Source organism: Mycteria americana, chromosome 1 (genome assembly GCF_035582795.1).
Source record: "Mycteria americana isolate JAX WOST 10 ecotype Jacksonville Zoo and Gardens chromosome 1, USCA_MyAme_1.0, whole genome shotgun sequence".
NCBI lineage: Eukaryota > Metazoa > Chordata > Aves > Ciconiiformes > Ciconiidae > Mycteria > Mycteria americana.
Genome location: NC_134365.1, coordinates 55,813,777 through 55,839,555, shown reverse-complemented (window position 1 = coordinate 55,839,555; position 25,779 = coordinate 55,813,777). Strand labels below are relative to the sequence as shown.

At 42.0% G+C, this 25,779-nt stretch overlaps 1 protein-coding gene across 1 annotated transcript in view; it reads left to right on the top strand.

Annotated features, from left to right (window-relative positions):
- Nucleotides 1–341: 341 nt before the first annotated feature.
- The window catches only part of GUCY2C (guanylate cyclase 2C), a 48,733-nt gene continuing 23,295 nt past the window's right edge, over nt 342–25,779 (top strand). The window contains exons 1-13 of the mRNA XM_075499132.1: nt 342–552; nt 1,492–1,604; nt 2,919–2,986; nt 6,314–6,529; nt 8,927–9,048; nt 9,930–10,026; nt 12,718–12,832; nt 14,040–14,175; nt 16,414–16,499; nt 16,930–17,041; nt 22,181–22,262; nt 24,594–24,699; nt 25,251–25,313. Of these exons, the coding sequence (XP_075355247.1) occupies nt 342–552; nt 1,492–1,604; nt 2,919–2,986; nt 6,314–6,529; nt 8,927–9,048; nt 9,930–10,026; nt 12,718–12,832; nt 14,040–14,175; nt 16,414–16,499; nt 16,930–17,041; nt 22,181–22,262; nt 24,594–24,699; nt 25,251–25,313 (1,527 nt within the window). The remainder of the gene's footprint in view (nt 553–1,491; nt 1,605–2,918; nt 2,987–6,313; nt 6,530–8,926; nt 9,049–9,929; nt 10,027–12,717; nt 12,833–14,039; nt 14,176–16,413; nt 16,500–16,929; nt 17,042–22,180; nt 22,263–24,593; nt 24,700–25,250; nt 25,314–25,779) is intronic.

Below are 25,779 nucleotides of genomic sequence, written 5' to 3'. Positions count from 1 at the left end.
GGCAAGGTTTCAGATAATGCTTCAGCTTTATAGCCTCAGCCTTTCCATGAGCAAACATTCACAGCAACCTTTAGCCTCTCTCCTTTCCTGAGTTTTGCTATTGCTAGTTTTTCACAAGCAGAAGTGCCACCTAGTACACCGGAGGGGCGGGCAGAGGTGAAGGCAGGGAGGGGGACAGGGAAGTACCTGAGGGAAGGATCGTACAGCCTGTCTTTGAATCTACAGCGTGATCTCTTTCGTCCTATCCAGGAACAAAACCAGTGTAGAGTATCTGAAAGAAAGAGGGTTGGAAGACAAAAAGGAAAGAGAGAGCACATGCAATGAGTCTAAACTGAGCAATAATGAAGCAATGGATGTTGGGTCTGGCCCTTTGGCCTTTGTTTTTCTCGCTCCAGCTTCTGCAGCAAGTTGGTTCAAATGAGTGTAGCAACAACAGATATGTGATCAATGTGATGCTCATGAATTACTCGGACTTCCCGTCAACTACTGATAATTTGAAATTAGCTGTGAACCGAGCCTTGGAAAGGGTACAAAATGAATTCCAGATGGCAGGTAAGGCAACAGTTGTTGGTTATCCCTCTGCTGCTGTGGTTTCTTGTCAGACTTTATGCCACAGCTTTCTACTCATCTGACCTTCAGCAAACTGCTCCTCAGACAGGCTCCTTGTCTGTCTGTTCACCTTATGTAGATCTTACAGAACTAATGACCTCCCTCTGTAAAAACAGAAGGGCTCTACGGATGGGCAGAACCATATTTGCTTTCATGGTGTTTGGACAGACTCTTCTTGCATGCTTTTCTGGAGATGTTCAGTTGGGATTGGGAACATGGGAATCGCTGAACTGGATCAGACAAGACCAGTGATCCAGCTAGTGCAGTAACTGGGATGCCCTTGCTTCTTCTCCTGGCTGGATTAGCCTCTACTTTCTGAAAATAATTTTCCTCTTGACCCCATCTGTTGATCACATTATGACTTGAAGTGTGAAGAATCAGCAGTCTGTATGTTTTTCCCTCATTTAGAGTCACTGCAGATGATGCTTTTATTTATTTTGATGTCTTACCTCTCCTTTCAATATCACCAACCTACTGTCACTCTGTAGAATATCATGGGAAAAAGAGGTTCCAAAGAAATGATACCTATTCCCTTTCTGCCCTCTAGTTGAAGAGATTTTGTCCAATTTTATTGGAAAGTGGTATCTCAGTTACTTCCTACAGAACCTTTAAAAATGTCTCTAATAATGGCCAATGCTAAAAGTACTTTGTATTGAAAGTACTAACACTCAGCAGAAGAAGTCAGCAGTCCACATTGGAGCAAATTTTACAGTCTGATCCTAAGTAGTGGGGGTTAGGTGGTAGGTGGACTTTCTAGCATCTTTTTGGTGGGAGACATGCTAGCATGAGACTGCTCAGACCTGTGTCAGAAGAAGAGGGATACAGTGTATTAGTGGTTATCTGCAACTCATGATGCTGTTTACTTTTACATTTGTGTTACAGGAGAAAATGTTACAGTCTATGCCACCTTCCACAGCTTTACCTCATCACTCTATGTCTCACAAGGCTGTCGTACCAGCACCTGTGAAGGTGTGGAGCTCATCAAGGACATTTATGTGAGTAGCAGGCTTCTTTAAGTTGGTTTCTGAACACGACAAGACTTTTCTTTCTGCGTGTGTGTGTGCATGTGTGTCTCTGTCTTTCCTTATTAACTTTTGATACTGTTCTTCAGTTCCAAACAAATTTAACACAGAAGTGAAGTTTTCAAAGAGAAGATGTTCCTGTAGGTTTTGTGAAGACAAGCAGGCAAATACTGGAGAGAGATTCTATGAATGCTTCCTGGAGGCTGTCATTGGACATTTGGTGGCAGTGCTGGCTAAAGCAGCCTTCCCCTTCAGGCTCCTTTTCCTATGCTTAAGTTGTCCTCTTTTTTCTATCCGCACAGCTCTTTGTGTGGCCACGTAGCCAAAGCAATCTGTTAAAAAAACCCCAACAAACAACCCCCCCCAAAAAAAACCCCCAAACCCAAACACTCAAACAGCCCAAGCAGAGCAAAAAAGGTCAATTTCCAATGGGATCAGACCTTGATCTGCTTCACCATCAGTTTACACAAATACACAAAGGAGAGAGCTGTGCAAGAATGGGAACATGTGGGCAGAGAGGTTATTAGGCTAGCCCTGATACCAAAGAAATGTGTATGGAACTACACCCAGAGGGCAAAGATTAAGTGCTCACTTCTCACTAGAAATCACAGAAGTCACGTGGGAGAAACTATGTGAGTACCCTAATATGGGGAAAAGCTTCAATTAGAATCGGTGCCTTACAAGAAGGCGTGTTTTGGTGGATTTTCTCATGTCTAATAAACTGTCACCTCTGAGTGAAGCTTTGTCAATCCAATGTGAATTCTCAAATCTACCAATGTATGAGCACATGCTATAGTCTTTGTTAAGAAGAAGTCCCTCATGACACACAAAGCTACTGCTCAGGCTTCATTTGGTGGTCGTGGAAGGATTTTTTTTTCATACAAGCTTCATATGCATATAACTAATCGTTTTTCTGATACACAGTATGTTGTCATTCCAACCCCTCTGCCTTCTGCAAATGCAAGCACTGCTGGAGTGTGTAATTTCATATGTGCAGTTGTAACAATTGCAACATTTTAATCTTAGCTTGCTGTCTGTATATTAACGACGGTCATACTCACAGGCACTATTCTGTCCTCTGCCTTTTCTTAGCTTTCTGTGATTCCTCCCTCCCTCACTCTAGGTTTGTTCTTTTAACCTTTCTGTTTGTTCTTTTAACCTTTGCTACTCTGTTCTTGCTTTTGCTGGGTAAATTCTGTGACTCCTTCTCAAATCCTAAAGTTTTCTTCATTCTCCCATCCTCCTCTCTCTGCCAGTCCTCTGCTGACCCTTTCTGATCCTTTGCAGAAAAATGGCACACTCGGCTGTGTCGTCATAGGATCCGCTTGCACTTACGCCACCTACCAAATGGTCTCGTAAGTACCACTTCTTCCCTCTAATATTGTGATGTTAAAGTTATCAACTGCTGAACAAAGTTGTTTTGCGTACAACAAGCCAGCAGAGATATTGGGGTTTAGGATACATCAGACACCTCGAGGTCTACAGTCAGGGGCAGTAAGGCTCTTATGCATAGCCACTATGTTCGGTAGGGAGGAGAAAATCCCCTTCCAAAGCCCACTGGTGAAATCCCATTGCTAGCAGGGAAACTTTTCTAATTACTGACAGTAAGTTGATTGATTAAGGGCTCAAAAGACCTAACTCTTCAGCAACTGCAGCAGGAAAGAGATGTTAGCTTGAGGCATGCAGACATCACACTACTGCAGCAACAGGGGTCCTTCTGGGTGGGTGTTCAGTCACTGAGAGGGGCCCGAGTTACATGTGTCAAGAGAAGATCCAAAAACCCCAACCACCTTCAGCAAAGAGTGTTTAGATAGGGAGCAGCCAGTTTCATCCTAACTCTTCTGCCTGAGGAAGCATTCCTGAAGAATGAACCTCTCTACTATCGTATTATACGTGAACCTGTGTAATTCTATTCTATATTATATTATACATTAATATGTTCATTCTCAGATATTAGGAAAAGCGTAAGCTGAATCTGCAGACTTCTAGTATAAATCAGTTAAAACCCCCCCATCAGTCATGACGTACAAATCCATATTGTCACCTATGTGAATCACTTCCCTTTTTAAACTTTGGTAGCCTTTTGGTTTCACTGACAGATGCCGGGAAGATTGAGACACCTCAAGCTTTACCTGCTTTCAGCTCTATACTTTTTTTTGGCTGGGATGATCAGAAGTGAATACAATGTTACTGGTGAACGCATGTGATTGATTCATAGAAGAATCAAAAGAATAAGTCTTACTTACATATGTAGTCTTACTTACATAGTTTACTTATATATATAGTCTATATATATACTATATACACTATATATATATTATATATACACTATATATATACTAAATACTATACTATACATATACTAAATACTATACTATATATTTAGACTATATATATACTTTTTTATATATAGTCTTACTTATATAATATAGTCTTACTTATTCAAAAGACTGACAATACGTATAGGACCATGGTAAAATATTATGCAATACACCCCATTTTATTCATTGTGCCTCCTAACTTTATTTTTGTTTTTCTATCTGCTGGATATGGAGCTGCCTGGAATGATGCCAAAGTCTTTTCCTTGGACTCTGACACAGTTAAACCAGTAAAAAATATGAATAGTGGAAGTTTATGCAAAGCAATGAAGAACACTAACAAACAGGCGGCTGGCTTTTGCCCATGGTGCAATAGCTTTGCAAATCAGAACAAGTGCCTTTACAGCAATTTAAGTGTGGAGAGGGTGCTGTGGGGAGGGGGCTGGCAGCCCCGCTGCTGCCTGTGCTCGGCTGGCGATCTCCAGGTTTCATCTTTGCCTTGTCAAATGGACATCAAGCAACACTGAGTGTTAACTGCAAGAGCTCTATAGGCACTGCAGCTGCTGGGATGTTGCGACAGAATGGTAGAAGTAACAAGTGTGGTTTGGCATTAGCCTGACTGTCTACCTCCAACTCCTTCACCATCCCTAATTCAGGAAATCATTGGGCAATGATTAATGGGATGAAATTTAACAAATCCAAATGCTAGATTCTGCACCCAGGATGGAGTAACGCCAGGCACAAGTATAAACTGGGAGAGGAGTGGCTGGAGAGCAGCGCTGCAGAAAGGGATCTGGGGGTGCTGGTCAACTGCAGGCTCAATATGAGTCAGCAGCGTGCCCTGGCAGCCAAGAGGGCAAACCGCATCCTGGGGTGCATCAAACACAGCACAACCAGCCTGTCAAAAGAGGTGATTACCCTGCTGTACTCAGCATTGGTGCAGCCTCATCTTGAGTACTGTGTGCAGTTCTGGGCCCCAAAATTTAAGAAGGATGTGAAGGTCCTTGAATGCATCCAGAGGAGGGCAACAAAGCTGGTGAAAAGGCTGGAAGGCATGTCCTATGAGGAGTGGCTAAGGACTTTGGGCTTGTCTAGTCTGGAGAAAAGGAGGCTGAGGGGCAACCTCATTGCTCTCTACAACTTCCTAGGGAGAGGAAGTGGAGAGAGAGGTGCTGATCTCTTCTCCCTGGAATCCAGTGATACGATGCGTGGGAATGGTTCAAAGCTGCACCAGGGGATGTTTAGTCTGGGCATTAGGAAGCATTTCTTTACTGAGAAGGTGGTCAAACACTGGAACAGGCTTCCTAGAGAGGCGTTCAATGCCCCAAGCCTGTCAGTGTGTGAGGCACTTGGACAATGCCCTTAACAACATGCTTTAGCTTTTGGTCAGCCCTGAATTGGTCAGGCAGTTGGACTAGGTGATCGTTGTAGGTCCTTTCCAACTGAAATAGTCTATTCTATTCTATTCTATTCTATTCTATTCTATTCTATTCTATTCTATTCTATTCTATTCTATTCTATTCTATTTGAAAAATGTTTGTTTCATTAGTGAAATACTCTCCCTGGCATTACTTATTATATCATCTGTGTCTGTTTCTGTTGCAACAAGTATAAACCCTGTAATTTGGTAAGTGGGCTTTACCTGGAAAATAAAGTTTTGTCACAATAATGCCAACAACTCTAACGGCCATGTTTTTTGCAGGCAAAATACCCTGTCATAAAAAAACACCATACAAGAACTAAAATATTTTAAGTCTAGTCTGATAAGATTGCAGCATCTAGGAAAATACTTTTATCCCTAAAAACTTACTGTCTCTGTGGATAAAAAAAAATCTTTGTTTTACAAATTCCTTGCCAGCAGAGGGTTGCCTTAGTTTTTCTTCCTGACTGCTGCTGTTGTACAGCTCCTAAAATATGCCATAGTGAAACTAAAAGACTTTTCCTTTGAGTTGTAGGAGTAAAGCTTTTTTGATGGCAAAAAGCTGTCACCCTCCAGGACTGCCCCAATAAAGAGATCAAATCCATCCCATGTCAATGGCAGCTGGGGAGCAGAATCGGATGGGTCCTTGAGCCTTTGGACTCCTGTCACAGCCCTTGGGCTGAAATGGTGCATCGTACCCAAAAGGGCACGGGGAATTGGGGGCAGTGAGAGAAGCTGCCTGGACCAGTTCAACAGGGCTTTCCAGTGTCAATACTGACTTGAAATCTGCTTGTGTTCTTGAAGAGCCTTCTGTTTCAGGTCCAAATTGCTGTTAAACTAATGCAGGGCACAAGAGGAGAGGGAGCTGAGGATGGAAATCACATGGTAGCTGCCTTGGTACCACAGCAATCCATTCAGACTTGTCCTTTTGTCTCTCCCTTCAGACTTGAAACAATACTGAGCCTGCCTCTGATCTCTGTAGGGAGTTTTGGACTGTCCTGTGACTATAGAGTAAACCTAACCCGCCTTCTGATCCCAGCCAGGAAAGTGAATGAATTCTTCTATTATTTTTGGAAAGAATCTCAGCTGCCATTCAAAACCACAACCTGGGAATCTACCTACATTTACAAGAGGAATGAAAACACGGAGGCATGCATCTGGTAAGATGTGGATCCACCTCTGACCCGGCTGTTGATAAATTCCATCTCCGTCCTTCTTACAAGCTGTCCTTCAAGTCCTACATTTTGGGAGGTGCCTTACAGCTACCAAGGAATGAGAGAAGGAAAAGATGAATTATACCCTTTAGCTGTACTGCATATTTGAATGTTTCACTCAGTTTACTTTTAAGTATTCTCAAGCCTTGGCTTTTCCTGTGGACAGCACAGCCTACGTGTTGTCCCTGCTGGAAATACCTGTTTACCGCATCCTTGATGTAAATAGTGTGACGTGAGAGGGTCCTCCATCAGGCTCTCCATAGATGCCTTTTTAGGTCAACGGTCTTATCAAGCTCTTGTAATGTTTCTCCACATTCATGGCTTCAATCTGTGGGCACTATTGCTACTCCAAAACATTTCCAAAGTTCAAACTGTGTCTTTCTTTGAACAAAATGACCCCCAATGATTGCAGAGTTTAAGCTATGCTCTCACTAGTTTGGAGCAAAGGAGACAGTTTTCACTTGCGACCTGAAACATCAGCCTGTGCTTGATTCTCAAGAATGCTGGGTTTTCTCCTTGCCTAAAATCAAAGGCTGTTTTTAGTGAAATAGACTCTTTAATATACTGATATTTATCATTACTCTTCTATTATTGACTTTTATTTAATATTCAGCTCATGTGAGTGTTTCTATGCTACTTTGATTTTTTTTTCCAATTTTGGGACATAAAATGCTGATTAATTAAAAAAAAAATCTCATTTCTCCTGCTAATTTTATAAATGTAGCTCAAAGGCAGCCAAGAATTCATGGAAATAACTATTATTTATGTTTCCAATTCATAACCTGAGGAACCTGCAGAATTTTAAGCAAAATTTATGACTGTATTTGCTTCAGAGTGATATAAGCATGTACTTACAGACTATTTTGTATCGAGAATTTAATTTTTTTTCTGAATTAAGAGGCCTAAAATCTGATCTCCAATTCACTGTTTTGTAGATATTTAGGGACTTTTATTGTTTCCTCCTTATTTTTTAGTATGGATAAGAACTTGATCACATGATGTAATTGCTATGATTACCTCTTTTTGATGCTTTGAAACATCAGTGCGCTTCACTTATCTCTTACTACAATCCCTATTTCTCCCTGTTTGCAGCTATAATTGCCAATGCACTACACACACTTTAGCTAAATCCCTTTAATCGTGCAGGTTTCATACCCTTCAGGGAAGTCAATGCATCTAAGTTATTTCCCAAGTGTTTCTTACCTTGTCTTTATTAATACTTCTGTTGAGGACCTTCTTTATGAATTCAGAATTGTTCCACCTCCTTGTCTTTACTGTTGAATTAACAAAAAAAAAAATTAAAATTCATTTCATATCTCTGCCCATTTTTCATCCTAATATAGTTGTAAAAATGCATCTCATTCTGCTTTAACAGAACTGCCAGCTTTGAACTGTCTAATTTAAAAAATCCATTTTTGCTAAAGCACAAGTTATACTGCATGGGCTAATTGTTTTCCCCATATAAGTATAAAAATAAGTTAATACCTACAGTGATAGAAAAATCAGGTTATGTCTCAACTATGCATATGTTCCTGTAAATTAATGGTTAATGATTCTGTTTCTGAAAAAAAATTGGAAGCAAAATATATTTAGTAGTTTATAGGACTGAGATCTCAGTTTTGCTAGATCAAAAGTTAAACAGTTTGAAAACAAAGAGGTTTCTTTTGGTTTTCCCTCTGCATTAACTTTATTTCAGACAGAATGTCTCTTCTCAGACACAACATGTTGAGGCAAGAATAGGATTTAGGAGTTGGGGGTTTTTTTGCTTAATCTCTTAGCTAGCTTTTACTCGCTTGGTTGGTTTTTTTGCTGTCCTCATTTTCCCCCTTCAGGTTTTAACTGGCTCAGTATAGGTTTTTTTGCAGCTACTTTCCTTCCTTTGCTTCTCTCACAGTCACGGTACATGTGTGGTTTTTGTCTCAGTTCTTTCTGCAGCTCCCATTTGCTCCTTTGAACCTTCACATGTGTCTTCTAAGATTACCACTGGTGTCTTAAAACAGCAGAGCTTCCTGGCTCTGCCTCCCATTTAGTCTCACTTACTGTAATTTCACCATATCCTTGATTTATTTTCTTAATCGTTAATGTCTTATTACATCATTGTATTCTCCAAACCCATCCTTTGTACAACCAGGCTCAAATGCCTCTGGGTGACTTTCCAAACACTTCTAAGTCTTTCATGTCCTGTATCGATTTTCTCCCTTCTATTGCTGCAGAAAAAAAAGTTCCATACTGCCTTACAAACACTCTTGTGTGTTGTAAACCGCCTATCTCGCATTTTGGCTTATTTAGGAGAATGTGAGGAGTTAGCAATTTTCTGACAATATCTGTGCTCCCTTGTGTCAGGTATATCAATGCACTAGATGCTGGAATCGCACACTTCTCCAAACAGCTGGAGTTCAAGGAGATTTTAAGGACTCCGGAGGACCTTAAAAGAACTGTGAAAGATCCAAACCGGAAAAGCAATGGTAAGGGGGGGGGGGGGGGGGGGCTGAGGATGCACTCTCCCCTGCAGGTAAGTTGCTTTTCCCAGGAAATCAGACCTACCCCTTAGTTACGTTTTAGGGATAGTCTTTCCACAGAAATGGTGGAGAAACGCAGATATACCATTTCACATGTATGCAAACATAAAATGGCACAAAGTTCCTAGATTCCTCTCTCCATCCCCATAAAATATGGGGGAACATCCTGGTTCCAGAGAGGTTTTGGGGTGAATGATCCCATCTAGGTACAAGCTCCGTTTTGTGAAAGATTCAGAAATCCAGGAATCACAACTCCTCCTAAGAAGGGCCTTAGATACTACAAGAATGCTTAGCTCTCTACCATTCCTGTGTTTGCATCCCTGGTACATATATGGGCCTCACTTGTGCCATCAAGGGGCACTTCTTCTGGAAGTGATCCATCTAAACTAGAAAAATGGATGAGTAAATACCTCATCTTCTCCTAAGACTAAGCACCTGGCATCAGCAAGCCAAGTGAGTGCAAGAGTAATCAGTAAGCCAATGAAACTATTACTTGAATGCCATTTAACTTAGAAATGTTTGTATTCAGTAGCTCATATTGCATTAGAACGGCTAATGCTTATTTGAGTGAGCTAATGGTAGTGCTCTGGTGCAATCAGACAGAAAATGGTGCAGGTGTTGAGGCACCTTTTACCACTTTCCCTCAAATATCCCAGTCTTACCGCAGAGAGGTTGTAGCTCTGTTCCTGGGTCCCAGCACAGCGCAGGTAATGTGCCTCAGCCCAGCATTGCTCTACTGCCTGCTACGCAAGCATGGGGAGCAAGCAAATGTCCTCTTCTTGTCTGTACCTTTCACCAATCTGTCTCCATTTTTGCCCAATCTGTAGTGATTATCATGTGTGGCTCTCCAGCTGACCTCAGCACAGACCTAGGGACGGAAGAAGTGGATAAGAACATTGTTATCATCCTGATAGATCTCTTCAAGTAAAGTATCACCTTTGCTTTTCCTCTTTTCTCTGCAGTTTGCTGAAGGATAGAGATAATGGAAATAGTCTGAGTGGAACTGTTTTGTTGAAGAAATGCTCTCTCACAAAATGTTTTCCACTGCTGTCTTTCCTCATGTCTTGCCATTTATTTAAGCTGCTTAGTATTTAATTTGTGGCACATCCTCTACAACATCCCCTTTAGTTCACACAATATTTTTCTAAGGCAGTGACAGAGCAGGTAGGGTTAACGTCATCCTGTGGACTCCTCAGTGCAGGAAGCCATGAGAGAACCACAGAGTCCAAAGTCAGAATGGTCATGAGCTGTTCATATGAGATACTGTACATTTTTCATACACTCTGCCCAACCAGACAATTATGTAAATGTGGCTTACACTATATTTTTCTAGGCTCCATTTATTCCATTTTTAAATGATTTAAAAGAGTGGTACAACTGTATCTTTCACTTTATAACTCTTCCACTTTATAACTGTCTCTTCAACATCTTTGTAACTACAGAAATCTAACTTTTCAGAGATGTTTCTTAGTATACAACCTAAGTTTTCTGTTGTTCAATTTCATCTTTGTATTACTAATTACAAAATCTTTAGAGATGAGGACTGATATAAACTGGCCTTATCAATGGTAGCCTCAAAAGCTTTGTCTGTATCTGAGGACCGAGAGCTGATCTCTGGCCCTAAGCCTAAGTGACACAGCACAGCTCACATCTATATGGCTAAGGGTAGATGCCCAAACTGCTCCTTGGGTATGGCTCCAGTCACCGTAGCAAGTAACAGTCTGGGAGAAAGCTAGTTGGCCTAGACCAAAACCATACCCGGGACTGTGCTGGCAGCTTAATGGTATGGATGATCACAAGGCAAATGTCTTGATCTTACTTATTTTGCTGTTGATGTAGCAAAAGAATCCATGAACTTCCAGGGCCTGTGGGACTTCCCAGCCCTCGTGTCTAAAGCTGACCTTGACAGGGCAGGGCTGAGGCACTTTGGATTAATGACTTCAGTCATTTAAGCTTTGGGTCCAAACTGGAGCCTGTGGTTCAAGTTCTAACAGGATCTTCTCTGTCCTGTACACTTTCAAGTTCACCATGTATATTTTTCAGAAGTGCCTCTAACAGCTTTAGACTTCCTACCACTTTATCCAGGCACTAGGAATCCCCAGTTGCTTTTCCTGAGGCAACTGGCCACAATTCCTGTTTCTTTGCAAATACACAATGGGCACTACGTACGTGAATGCTGTTACTTTACTTACTGGTGTTGCGTTGTTGCCTCACAATAGGTGAGGGCGATTAGGGGCTTCTCTGCTGTGATATGCATCCTTCTGATATACCCAGCTGCCTCAGCCCATTTTATATGCTGCCCTCCTTAAATTTGCTACATACCCCTGATTTTGCTGAATATCTCAAGTCGTGTTCTTCTTCTTAAAACAGAAACAAAATACAGACACGTGTTAGATCCAAACTCAAGCTGTAGGAGAAGACAGTAGTCAAGGTCCCATGTTTCTCCAGGAGTCAAGTCCCTCAGACAAAGATATGGATTTAAATTTTCTTCAGCTCTGAGCCCTCTGGCAGCTGGGACACAAACACAGTGTTTAAGCCTCCCTCAAGGGAGGTAGGATGCTGTAGGATTATCCAGTCTGGTGGAGTCTAATGAAGTTTCCTTTTCACCTGGCTAGTTCAGTCCAAGCCTGAATGAAAAGCACTTGGAAATTCTTCAGGGTGAAAAGTGCAAGGTAAAAGTCAGAAAGTTCAGGGAAATGCAGGGACAGGGCTCTGGTGTCAGGATCCCATCTGATGGCCATGGAGCGGAGCCTGTGGTCTCCAAAAATTCTTAATACAGTACTGACTGAAAAAATAAAAGGATGATCCAGCATGAATAATGAGAGAAGGCTCATACAATTTTTTTTTCTATCAATCTAGCTATAGCAATGACAGATGCTGCCACTTGACACTAATATCTGTTGCTAAATTCCTCTGTAACATGTGAATCCAGTGGTTGCCAGTCTGTGAAGCGTTTCCAGATGGCCTGTCCGGGTGATGAAACCAAAGATACCTGAAAGCTACAACCTTTTCTGCTTGTTTTAGCATAGTTTTCAAGTTCACATAGTTTCCTCTGATTTTCCTAGCTCACTGAATTAAACAAATAAATTAATAAGCTGCTCTCTGCACCTCTCTGATTGTTTCATGCTCTCCTTTTAAATGCTTTTAGTGCAAATCCTGCTGTGATCAATTCTAGCAGGAAATATCAAAATCAGAGGAACATGCAAAAGAGTGCAGAAGAGGTCAGAAACACACACAATAACATGAAGAAACTACAGACTGCAATATTGTAGATTCTAAGAAAAGACTCAGTTTTAATAAATATAAAGTCCTGTTTGAGAGAAGAGGAAATAAACAAGACAGAAACCAAACAGTTACAATAATAACAATAATTCACTGCAACCTTTGAGTTTCAGATTGCTCTTTGATACTACCTTTTAATGTAGTTAAGCACAGAAGCTGGCATCAGGGAATGAACAACATAAAAAGTTTTGTCCATGATGAAATTTTATTTTTAGAGCTACTGTTTTAACCTGTTCAATAACAGTGTCGCTGGGGAGAAGAGAGTGATTCTGTCATGGTTACCACTGCCCCTGTTGCTGATTGTTCGTGGGGTTCTTGTGCTTTACTTTGCAGTAACGTGTACTTCAGGAACAACAACTCAGCCCGTTACATGCAGAATGTACTTGTCCTGACTCTGCCACCAGCTAATTACAGCTTGAATACCATAAAGACTGAGGATGCCATCCTGGTAACCACACTATTTTATATCTGATTATTACATTCAGTTAATTCATGTTCATGCACTAGGAAATTAAAACTAAAAATGCAGCTGTAATCATCCCCCATCATGCTTCTATGCTGATATTTTCTTACATTATCGCAGGATGACATTTTGTCCTGCTGTAATGATGTAAAAATATAATATCATAAGGCAAACATGCAGGCTGTCATATTCCTGCTTTGTGAAGTTCAACTCAAGCTTTTAATTTGGTCTGCAAGTGTCATATTCACAGGGCATGAGGGAGACTTATAGGTACATGGCCTTCTGACTCCACTTCTGAGTGACTGACAATCTTATATGTAGCTGCAAGGCATCACTGAAGGAAGATCTATAGGTGTAATTGAGATGTGAGCATGGAAAGTTCAGAACTAATAATTGTTGACTGATTTTTGTGTGCAGATATGTATAAGCGGTGGCAACCATTGCTGTTTCTGTCCAGGGGCTTTCCAGTTAAACTTCAAAACCAGGAACTTTTATTTTTCTGTAGGAAATACGTATTTTTTTAATTTCCTGAAAAGCAGAAACTATGCAAATCCTGTATCTGCTTAGTGAAACTGATACTTCTGCCGTCTGCCCAGGAACCAGACTCTACATGTAGAGTTCCTCCCAGGATTTGTGGCTTTGAGCTCCAGCTCTCCAGCAGGCAGCCCAAAGATTCTGGCTTGATTTACAGGGCTTCCAGATCTCCCAGCCTGGGCTCAATGCTTTTTGGGTGCCAGGTCTATGTCAGGCTGCTGGAAATTCTGGCACAGCTCCTTGCCCCTGAGCTGTGGCCATCTGGAAGCCCAGACCTGCTGGCACCACACTGGATTATCTGCACAGAAAGTCTAATCCAAAGCCAGGGGCTCCGGGTCCCACTGAGCAGACCTGCCCAGAACCTACAATGTAGGATTTCTTGAATCCTTTGTGCCAGGATCAGCATGCCAGAGCTTTACAATGGCCTTTTATAAGTTTTCACCACCTCCCTGTCTTCGTACACCAAAAATATATTTTGTTTACCTTTATTTTTCCAAGCGAGAAAGCTGATGTTGCATTGCCCATCTACTCACTCAGTGTTCAGCAGATTCTGGTCTTCCACGTGGAGTTTTTGCCAAATGGAGACCACCAAAGATATTGTAGCTTTAAGGCAGAAACATGAACTCTCAAATTGCCATTTCTTTTTCTCCTGTTCTAGATGGAAGATGACTTCGTTGCTGGCTATTTTAATGCAGTCTTGCTGTTTGGACATACTCTGAAGAAACTTATCTCCTCCCAAACCCTGGTGTCACCTGTCAATTTCATCAATGAATTCCGAAATACCACTTTTGAAGGTAAAAAAAAAGACAGTCCTGTGCAGAGTTCACTAAATTGATGAGGGGAAAGAAATTTCATTTTAAGCACTCTTAGGCTAAGTCACTTCTACACTAAACAAGTCCAAGCCCTTCAATGAGTTTTATTCCCACTCTTTTTTCTTTTTCTATCATTTTTTCCAAGGATGTTATCTTCAGTATTAGCAGAAACACTACACACAGCAGTCGTGCAGAATCACCTCAGTGTATGCAACACAGAAAAGGTAGAAAGTCAAAATGATGATCATTTGAAACACGGGAATTAGCAACAGACTGTTTGAGGACCAGACTCCTTTCTGGGCTGTTGTGTCTTTCCTGCTGCTTTGAAGTACAAAGCACATTTAAAGAATATTGCTGCCTAAGGAGGCAGGGGAAGGAGGAGAGACAGAGCTTCCCAGCCAGCAGAGATGGAGGACAGGGACGAGGACCTGAAGCTGGTGTCATTTTTTTGACGAAGAGCTGAACTCTCTATAGGGAGACTATTTGGAGAATGAGAAAGGAGCTGGAAGAGTGAAGCACGTAGGTGGGTTTCAGAGCCCATGCTGCCTCCAGAGGCAACAGGGCATTCAGGTGGTTAATAAGCGACAGTGGCATTTCTAAGCTTTCCCCCAAAGGTCTAGTCTTGACCTGAGGCCAGTACATATGAAATATGATAGATGTTCAAAATGACTCTGAAGTCCACTTAGCTAAGCTTTAACAAAGTAGTTTCAACCTTTTTCCAGTTTACAAAGCCATCGTAGGCCTGGGTACCTGCAGTGTTGAGTGTAAGCCAGCTGGCAATGAGTTGGCTCTTCTTAGTCAACTTTCTTGTTCCTCTCACAGGTTGTCTAGCACCAGTAGGCTTTTGTAGGCCACGGGCTTAAAATCACAGAATTCAATCATTAGGAAAAGACAGAGGCAAGATCTACACAAAGAAGTGACAACATTACCTCTCTGGGAGCAAAGTCCCAGCTGTCACTTCACATCAGAGATCAGTACCAAAATGATGAGCCAAAGCTTTGTGTTTATGTCCCACCGGCTTTCAGCAAACACATGGGTAGAAATTTCCCAGATTTTCCTAATATGGGCTAACAGGTTTTGGGCTTATCTTTCCTATAACCATGGTATCCCAAACCTAGCAAAATATAGTTTACTAATTCCTCCTGGAGACAGCATCCTTTTGTGAATATCTGTAAACTCATCTCTTCAATTTAACTCTAAATTTGAAAGGTAAGTTGCACAAACTTTTTTACTTATCCAAAATATATCTTGCCCTGTAATGCCCCACATTAGTTATAGGTTTAGTTTAAAGAAAAAATCCTGAAAGTGAAAAGTGTTAAACCACCTTCATTCTTGTGCTGGAGGCTGGTAGAGTAGGGAGTTCATACAATAATTATTTTGATATTAAGAAGGTGGACCATGAAAAACTTAGCATCAGTTTTTGAGGTGAAAAGGGAGAAGGTAATTCCCAAACTAAAATAATGATGATGATGAACTTCAGGAGAAATAAAATAAGTCAGCAGCAACAGCAGCAAAAGAACAATCTGAAGCAGATCAAAAAGACTCTCCTGAAAAAAGAAGGGAAAAAATGAAGGTGAGACTTTCAGGAGTGGTGGGTATTGGCTAAGCTTGTGCTCTTGTCGAAATGACTTCATGAGAGCAAAGTCAAGCCACACTGAGGGACTTAGGAAGTTCCACCTTAAAATCCTTGGAATGTGCTACACAGGCAATTTCTCAATCTGCACATTTGCTGACATACAGAGGCAGGAGGTTAAAGGGAAAAAGAACCTGGTTAAAATAATATTATTAGAGCCAAGCAGGTAGCTCTCAAAAGAGTAAGGGGAATGAAAGTATCCCTGTATTTCCTTTCTTGCTGATAGATTCAAACTGCAGGTGGAAACAGGCAATTTCCCTTCTCACTTCTAAAATGGTCTCTTCAAGGGAGGTTACTCTCACATTCTTGGTATGCTGAAGAAACCTGACAAATATATTCTTCTATAGCTAGAGGGAGACTTTCCTTTTCAGTGCAGTCACTTCAACACCTTTTATTGGATTTTGTAGAGAAAATGTAGCATGCTATTAAGGGAGAAGTAGCGCCACACTAAGCTGATAGGTATTCTAGCATGTACATGAAGAAAAATATCCCGAGCATCAGAAATCCTTTTATTTATCCCATCTTTCCTGCCACATATTTGTGTTTCTGAGAACATGAGCCCTCTGACTAATTCCTTGTGTCCGCAGGTGTACTGGGTCCTGTGACTCTAGATGAATTCGGAGACATTGATACCAATTTGACCCTGCTGTACACATCACAGACTACAAATCATGTATGTATGTCCAGGGAGCAACTGTTCGACCTTATATATGAAAGGAGAAAAACAAAATGCCCTGTACTATTGCATAAGAATGATGAAAATAACTACAGCATAAGTAGTGGCGTGCCAAGGCATGCTGTGCATGCCAGGAGGGGGTCATGAGAGGCGTGCTGGAGACTGACAGGATTGATGTCATCTGGTGATTCAGTAAGTGAAGTGCAGCTGGTGTTTTGTGGGACTGATACATTTCTTTTCAAAGAGAGGAATGAGGAAGAATATGGCAGAGAAACATATGGCTAAGCTGAGGAATGCACCGCTGTAGCAGAAAGAGCAAGAATTACTTGGAGTTTGGGCAATACATTTATTAAGGGTAGTTTGAAGCAAGGGACAAAAGAGGGAGACCACAGCTGCTGACTGCGTTTCTTCCCTCCTACACCCATAGTTCAGAACTCTTCTGTATTTCAACACTCAGAAGAACGAGACACACACGATGACTATGAGTCCGGATTTTGTCTGGAAGGACCACAAGCTGCCCAGCGATACTCCAGGCACTGGTGAGACACTCATTAAACCTACCTCTTCTTCGAAACAAGTCACACAGTCCTAAGATCCACCTGCTGTGCAATGCAGCATGCCAACGCCACCTTCACGCTGCCCCCAGCCAGTGATGCCAGGAGCTGGGGGCAGAACAGCATCTTTCCTTCTCCTGCCCCAGCCCACCATGTTCTCTGCATCCAGCCCAATTCTAAACCTGCATTTCTGTTTAGGCGCTACTAAGTCTTTCACAGACTCCATACAGTACCAATGATTGTGGGGAATACTATGGCGGGTTTTGGAAGAAGTCACCCCTTAACATAAAACCTTCACTAGAAGATGGTGGTGGTGTGAATTGTTTGAAAGGCTGTTCAGGAAAGGCAGCAGAGTTAAGGTTATGATCAGTTATCTTACTCTGCATTTCTGTATCGCTGATGCAGCACGGTGGCTTCTGCTTGCCCCTTTATCCTTGTTGTAGGGAGCTGGGGAGAGGACACAGCACTGTGCAGATTCAGGGTGCTTCTCTGGAGGGATCTCTTGGATGAGCTGGCTCCTTGCAGAAAGACAATGGGAAACTAGGTCATTGCTCTATCTCCACTCAAACTTTAAATCTGAAAGCCCAGAAATCGCCACCTCCTTTTCTTTTGAGTTTTTGGTGACTCCTGGATAGAACAGTTGAATCTGCTTGTAACTCAGCATAGCAGAGTACAGCCTTGTCAGTCTGAGCAAATTGCAATTGTTTCCCTATGTAGACTGCTGCCACATGGTGATTGGCAATGGACAGGTATATTCTTCAGGATATGATATGCAGGATAAAAATTATTGCAGTGGAGGTGGTTGCAAGGGTTAGTGCACAGTGGGTTAGTTTTCACCTGAGTCATTCCCATCAGTGAGTGTCCAAAGGTGCCACTGTTAAAGGTCTCTGCTAAAGGCCTCCATTAGTTTGCTGTACTGCTTACCTCCACTAGGGACTATTACAATGCAAACCAATAACTGGAGGAATAAACACCTTCTGATAACTAAAAGTCCATTCACAGTAAGGTGGTACATGGATTCAAACACTTTTATTCCTCAGTAAAGTAAATCAGATAGCTTCAAATTAGGGCTTGCTGCTTGGCCCCAGTCTTCTCAGTGTTGCTCCAGTCCCATTCTCATTCATCCCTTGGTCCCCACAACATGCTGAGCTATTGGAGGTTCTCTGTATCTTTAAAATGTTCCCCTGAGTACATCCTTGTTTGAAGCTGCTGTACAAGGGCAAAAGAAAAAAGTTTGGGAATTGCAGAAAGCCAGTGTCTACAAACCAGTAGCTTAATATTCAGCGCTTAACGGAGGCCTGACTTTGTGGCCAAGCTATACTAAACCAAAGTACAACCACCTCCCACAGGCACTTGATTATTTTGTTTTCACATTTTTTTAAAAGTAAACCTTCCTTCAGTGTGATTCTAAACAAATATATTCCTCCCAAAGGTCAACTTTTTGTGGCCAAGGTTTAAGTAAATTTAAGTCTGGCCAAAGCCAGTCAAAACTTTCCAACCAGAAATACATTTTTTCCTCCAGGGAGGTGAACAAACAGAGCAACCAGAGCCCTGCTCCTTCCTAAGCTGTAATTGAGAACAGCTGACCCAGTTCTGCTACCCTCCTTCCTCCTGGCATCCCTTAAAAAAGGGGCTTCATCCACATTTTGCCATTATTCAGAAAGTCTGAACCCTCACCCTAAACATGGGTAAGGTCAGCCGTCAATACACAAACGTTTCTGGTTCCAGAGGACCTGAAAATAGTTAATTTGTCATGCACTCTCCCTTTGTGTGTTGATACTAAGAGCCAGGAGGTGGTAGCAGAGCCTCAGGAACGGGAAATTGCGCTTCCACGGGCAACTTCAACCTGCTGATTGTTAAGCTGCAAGCCACTATTCACAAAGCTTAGGTTTTAGAGAATTTGTAGGAAATGGCTTTGCACATTTTCATGTATATGTCGTTTTATAGTGGTAATGTAGTCAATCAGGAGCTGGTAGAAGGCCGGGACTTATGTAAAATTGGTAAGGGGGATTCAGACCGGAATGTGGAACGTCTTGTCAAAATTATTGTCCTTGGGAGTGAAACACATCCTGGAGAAATAAGTAAGCTAATTCAGATGTTTTGGGAACAATCTGAAGCTACTAGTAGAAGTGTGATAAGAAGCACCCTCGCGCAAACTGTCCTCATTATAATACTAAAAGTCACACCCCTTGAGCTGGAGACCCTGGCCCAAGCAGAGACCCCTCACCTCTGGGCATGCATAGAATATTAAAGTAGTACTGTAGCTTTAAGAATAAGATGAGAAAATGCAGACCAACAGAAAAACTGCTTTACATAGTTACTTATGCATATGTATAACTAGACTGTATAAATACTGTACCTGTATGAACGAGCTAGTTTTGTGGGGTGCTAGCTTTGTGGAATTACCACCTAGCACCTGGTTTTGCACAAAACCAGAAATAAATCAGTATCTTGGCTCTGTGTTCGTATTGGGTGTTGCACACCGGGTAGTGAACTCCATTTGTGAGACAACAGTAACTTAATGTCCTTCCTTGGTGGAGGGAAACAGTACTACTGACAGTTTTCAAAGGAGAGCATCAGACTAATACTAAGTTACTAGGAGGCCCTGAGGCTGATGCTGAGACGAATGTGCAGAAAGAAGGTGGGGAGATGTGATACCCAGAACAAAAAATCAAAGCCAGAAAGCTGGGTCCAAAATCCAGAGTTCCTAAACTGAATTCTATGTCAGATGCAGACACTTACACTGGTATGTTCAAAATCCCTGGCCAGCTGGTGTTTGAATCTGCAAGCAGCTAGTGTGTGTCTTGTTGCTTTTTATTTATTAAATTTTACACTTTATCATTTTCGCATGTGCCTTTGCTTCTGGGCACATGCAAGAGTGCCTTAGCCTCAGTAAAGCTGAGCAGCTCAGCTCTTTTACTATCCATAACCAACATGGCAATCTGTGAAACTAGATTCTCCTCTGCTGCCTTTGCCTGAAGGACTTGCTCAGTAGAGTAGGTACACTCTAGACATGTGGCCACCAGACGAAGCTCTGCACTAATGGCCTGTTGCTCCTCAAAGGAAGTTGGTGGCTGCAATTGTCCTTCCCAGTACCCCTGAGCTCCAAGAACTGACCCAAGACAGGCTTCAGTTCACTTTTCCACATTAAGACAATAAAAATTGCAACCTTAAATAATCAGTTCCCAGCCTTGCCAGTTCTGCCTGCCTGCTCAGGACTAGGACCCTCCTGTGCTCTGTGATTTTGGGTCTAAGTCCTCAGATACCTGAACAGCCTGATTTTTCAAATTGTTTGGCACCTGGCAGCTTCCAAGGACAGTAATCTGGCAGCTTTGTGCTGCAGCAGATTAATTTCCCTCTATAGCATACGAATTTCCTATTGAAGAGTAGCGTCCACTCAGTACCACTTGTCATCCCAACACAGTGTCTACAGATGTGTTCAGAAATGAGTCCACAGTCTCCAAAGCTCTGTCTACAACAACCACAGAATCACTTTAAACAACTGGGCCAATAAGGGAAGAACCCAGGTGCGAAATGTTGAAAAGTTTGTGCATGTTAAAAGCTGTACCATGAGTTTCATCTTGACCTCTTCTTGGATAACAAGTTCTTGAGAGAAATGCCTTTCAAATCCACAAGTGGCTGTACCCTGTATCAGCTGAAATTCTGGGTGGAAGCTATGGTCTTCAGGTGTATCCCATCCTGAAGGAAATCATATCAGTAAAGACTCTGAGTGACAAAGGTATGGGTAGTTGTGGAAAATTCACTGTCAAAGAGGCATGTCTTTCTCACTGGGTGGGTACCCAGCAGGACTGGAAAGGAAAAGACATATGTTATAAAGCCTGAATCAGAAAGTCATCACTGAGTATTGTGTTTAATAATAAAAACCGTAGGGACCAAATCTTTGTTCCTCAGCTCAGAGAAAGCCTTATCCAAAGAAGTCAATGAAGACCCCATTTTGCATTAAGCCCTGGGTATGCTGGGGGAAAACAATGTCTCCTGCCTGCCAGTGACTCTGATTTCAAATGGTCAGCTACTTATCCCATCTGCATCCCTATCCCACAGAGAGTTGTACCCAAGATTTGCCTCCCATCCACTCTTAAGAAGTTATTGAAAGGAGAAATTTGGCTGCTTCATTTTTTAAAATGTGGTTACTAAGAAAAGTCAGCTTTATTCCCGGACTATTCTAGTTTGTTTTTAAAGAGGATAACACCTGGAAACTCTGCTGCTGAGCTGATGTGAGATGTAGTGCTGTTAAATTCACCTCACACCTGGGTGTCCCTACAGAGTGCCCATGCCTCAGGTGGGGATGTAAGACCGCACTGCTCTGGGTCATGCTTCATTCCGCAGTGAAAGAGGCAGGCATGTGTCATGTCTAGGCAGTGCTGGACTTTACCAAAGCCTCTCAATTTGGATGTGACCAAAGAATATCCCTGCTCAGCTACAGTGTCGTGGTTTAGCCCCAGACGGCAACTAAGCACCACGCAGCCGCTGGCTCACTCCCCCCGCGGTGGGATGGGGAAGAGAATAAAAGTGAGAACACTCAGTGGGTTGAGATAAAGACAGTTTAATAGGGAAAGCAAAAGCCGTGCGCGCGAGCAAAGCGAAGCAAGGAATTCATTCACTACTTCCCATGGGCAGGCAGGTGTTCAGCCATCTCCAGGAAAGCAGGGCTCCGTCACGCGTAATGGTTACTCGGGAAGACAAACACCATCACTCCGAATGTCCCCCCCTTCCTTCTGCTTCCCCAGCTTTATATACTGAGCATGACGTCATATGGTATGGAATAGCCCTTTGGTCAGTTTGGATCAACAATCCTGGCTGTGTCCCCTCCCAGCTTCTTGGGCACCTGGCAGAGCATGGGAAGCTGAAAAAAAAAGTCCTTGACCAGTGTAAATACCGCTTAGCAACAGCAAAAACATTGGCGTGTTATCAATATTATTCCCATACTAAAACCCAAAACACAGCACTACACCAGCCACTAGGAAGGAAATCAACCCTATCCCAGCTGAAACCAGGACATATGGTGACTTGCACATGTGTGGGTGAGGGTAATTTCTTAAATATAATACTGTTTTTCAGTGTCCTCTGTCAAGTTGTTTATTTTTCAATTTTTCTTTTCTACAGGCCCACACATCTTGACCATTGCTGTCTTTACACTCACAGGAGTTGTGATTCTGGTTCTGATCATCTCTTTGCTGATTTTAAGGTACCAACCCCTTTGGCCTTCTGTTTGTCCTTGAACAGTTTTCCTCCCAGGGCAATGCCTTTGATCTCTCCTTGAAGAGCCATTCATTAGCTTACCTTGTACTTGGGTGGTTGCCCTTAGTGTGAACTCTTTAGTATATGCCAAGTAGTGTTTGCATCCATAGCGTTGTTATGTCAGGTTAATAATCAAGGGAGAAGATGCAGCAAGGCTCAGAGTTTTTGCATCTGCTAAAAGGCTCCGATTCCTATACATACACAGAAACATATATCTCAGACCAATCTTCAGACTTCTTCCACTCACTATCCATCTTTAGCTTAATTGGGGTTCACTCATGTTTCTTTAACCTATTGGTGACATAAAAGTTCAATCTAGAAGGAGGTATTTGTCTTGAGTCACTGTAGGAATCAAAACACTATGAGGTTTTGGTGTTTTCATTGCATGGATCCATCCTGTCTTTCAGTTTCCTCTCACTCAGTCCAACTCCTCGCATACCGACTTTTCTAACAACTAGAATTTCATAAATGTAACACAGTTCAGCTTTATCATGATGGAAAAAGGAGAAATAGAAATCAATGATGTTTCCTTTTGCTGGAAGAAATGCTAGCCCATTTTCCAAAGCATATGTTTTTCTTTCATATTTAAAAAAATTGTCTTACCTGTGCATCTGTTTTCAGTAACTCAGCATCCCTCTTTCCTATATATCAGAGAACTTCAGAAAAAGTGAGAAAATCAGGTCTTAAGAAAACTTGATTAGAAACAGATACTACCCAGGCTCTCTTATTTTGAGTGGACCAATCTGCCTTGCTAACTAAAACTTTTCACAAAGGAAAAATCAAAGATGAAGGTATAGAACTCTTACACATCCAGTTGTACTCAAGAAATGGAAGAGCTAATCATTGCCACATCTAAATACTAACATATAAACAGACAGGTAAAGTTTGTAATGGCTATGAAAATTGATAAAAATTTGTCTGGAGACAGTTTGGACTTGTTGTAAAAGGTTCTGTACTCTTCCATATTTGCAGATGAATAAAATCTAAAGATTCTGTTTAGATGATTAGATTATTATTGTATACATATCACTGCAATATTCCAAGCATCAAATATAGAAGAGATTCCTGAGGATTTTTTTAGAATAAAGCTTGCCCTTTTAGTGTTGAAATAATAGCAAACTTCTCAACTATAATTGCTACTGAAGATTGTCCCCTAACAAGCAAAGGAGAAGAGAGACTCAGCTATGAAAATGAACAAAATGCCTCATTATTCCTTCTTAATCTCCCAAGTTTCTAGGACACTTGAACTATCCCACACCTCCCTGTGTAGTTCTGACTGCTAAGTAAAAAGGCAAAGTCCTGAAAAACACATAACTAAATATTAGACCTAGTAGATTTTCATTCAGTTTCATATGTGCTTAATCACCAGCTGATACCAGTTGGAACTGCAGTGCATCCTGGTGATACAACACAGCTTACGAGACTGAACTGAGAAAAACAGTTCTTACCACAATTATTGGTCTCCCTTTTCGTATACATGTGTGAGTTAAAATATGTTGGAAAAAGGAATATTTGTGTTATTAGACAATAACATGGGTTCTCCCATTTGTAGCATTTGCTACATTGTCATCAGGGTGTTGGGATTTCCCTGCAGTCTCTCCAGTCAGTCCTGTGTATTTTTAATAGAGGAAGGACTTGCACGGGTAAGTGGGTAGTTTGATGAGTGCTAGTCTTCTTGCAGCTTTCCTCTAAGAGGAGACAGTGTCTGCTCTGAAGTTCTGCAAGGGAGACAGCAGTTTCCTTCTCCCCATTCCGAGGGCTCTTCCCTCATTTTTACAAAATGTGCAGAATACAAGGGACATGCCCAAAAAGGCATCTCATCTCAACACTGTTTTTACCTCCTCTCCTGGCATTGTATTCACACCAGTTCTTACCACCCAGTGTTGATGCCAGGACTTCCTTTGGCTTGCGTTTGTTTGTGGGACCTCCTCTCAGAGTACATTTAATAACATGGAGGAGAAGACTATATAAAATCCAGACGGCCCTTTGTGTTTAAATTGTTCTGACCTCCTTTGGGACTCTGGCAATTGCCTAGCAGTTGTTCTGCTAAATCTGTTCTGTTCTTCTGCTACATCTAGGGAATTGAATGAGCATTTAGGCTTTCCCAAAGCTAGAAGAATTAGAGCAGCCTCAAACTGGAAAACTGTACTAGAGCCACAGCGCACCTGACACTCCATCTTTGTGTCATCCTGACACTGGAAGCTTCCCTGTCCAAATCTCCTGTTGAGGGTTTCGGTTCACTGGGAGGATGTTCTGAATGAGTTTGCTCGTTTTGCAGGAAGTACAGGAGAGATAATGAGCGTCTGTGGAAGAAATGGTCCCATATACCGCCTGAGGAAATCTTGCCTCTGGAGACCAGTGAGACAAGTCATGTTAGTTTGAAGGTAAGAGAAGCACGACACCTGAAGCTGGGTCTTGGATTCTGTTTTCTGAAGACCATTGATGCTGGGGTGTTGGCAAGCTCTGACTAGAATGCAGGCTATGGCTCTGGTAGAACTAGGATCTGTTAAAATTATTTCTTTTAAAATTTTTTTTAACCCTCACTTGCTGTATTGAAGAAAAAAAGAGATCATTCCCCATCTATCGCTCTCTAATAGAATATATACGTTTCCCATCAGTAAAGCTCATTTTGTGATGCGGGAACGGGCTGGGTATTGATTTCCAGTCTCTTCCACACCACCACTGTTACAAATTATTTCCCTGTGCTTTGTTATGCCTCTGTAACACCCAAGAGCATGAAAGCAGCAGGCAGAGGCCCCAGCAGCCGTGGGAGTGGCATGGATGTCCCACAATTTCTGTGTCATGTAGTGGCACTCCCTAGAGCGAGAGGCTTACGCTTCTCTGTGTGGCACACACTGACATTACTTATCTCTCTGGACCTGCCAAGTGGGGAATAGGCGATAACTGCAGGTTAATTATTCTTCTTTGTTCTCAGATCGATGAAGATAAGAGAGGTGACACCACCCAGAGACTGCGCCAAGGCAAATATGACAAGAAGGTAACCTGACTGCAGTGTCCACACTCCCTTCCTTGGCTTAGGAGGGCTCTTTCTGGAAGGAGGTTGTTCCTCTCCAGAGAAAATTCCACCTCTCCCAACCTTGCAAAACGACTTGATCTTATGGAAGGAATAAGCCATTTATTCCTTATCAGGTGCTTTGCATTTTGCTTACTGATGGGAGGCAAAATATTAGACTCCATGAACACCTAGCCTAGTCCAGAAGCACAGAAGCAGAAACAGAGGGACCAGAAATCTGATAAATTTTGGTACCAAGGAGATCAACAGATTAATGGAGGACAGGGCATTTACATGGCAGTTCTTGTACATTCAGTAGAGCTATCTGCCTGACTGAGATATATTCATGTTGAGTTAAAATTTGCATCATTGTCAGTTCTAAATAGTTCCTATCTACCTGGCAAATCTTTTGAAGAAAATATAACTCCGTTACTTACTAGCTGATTAACTG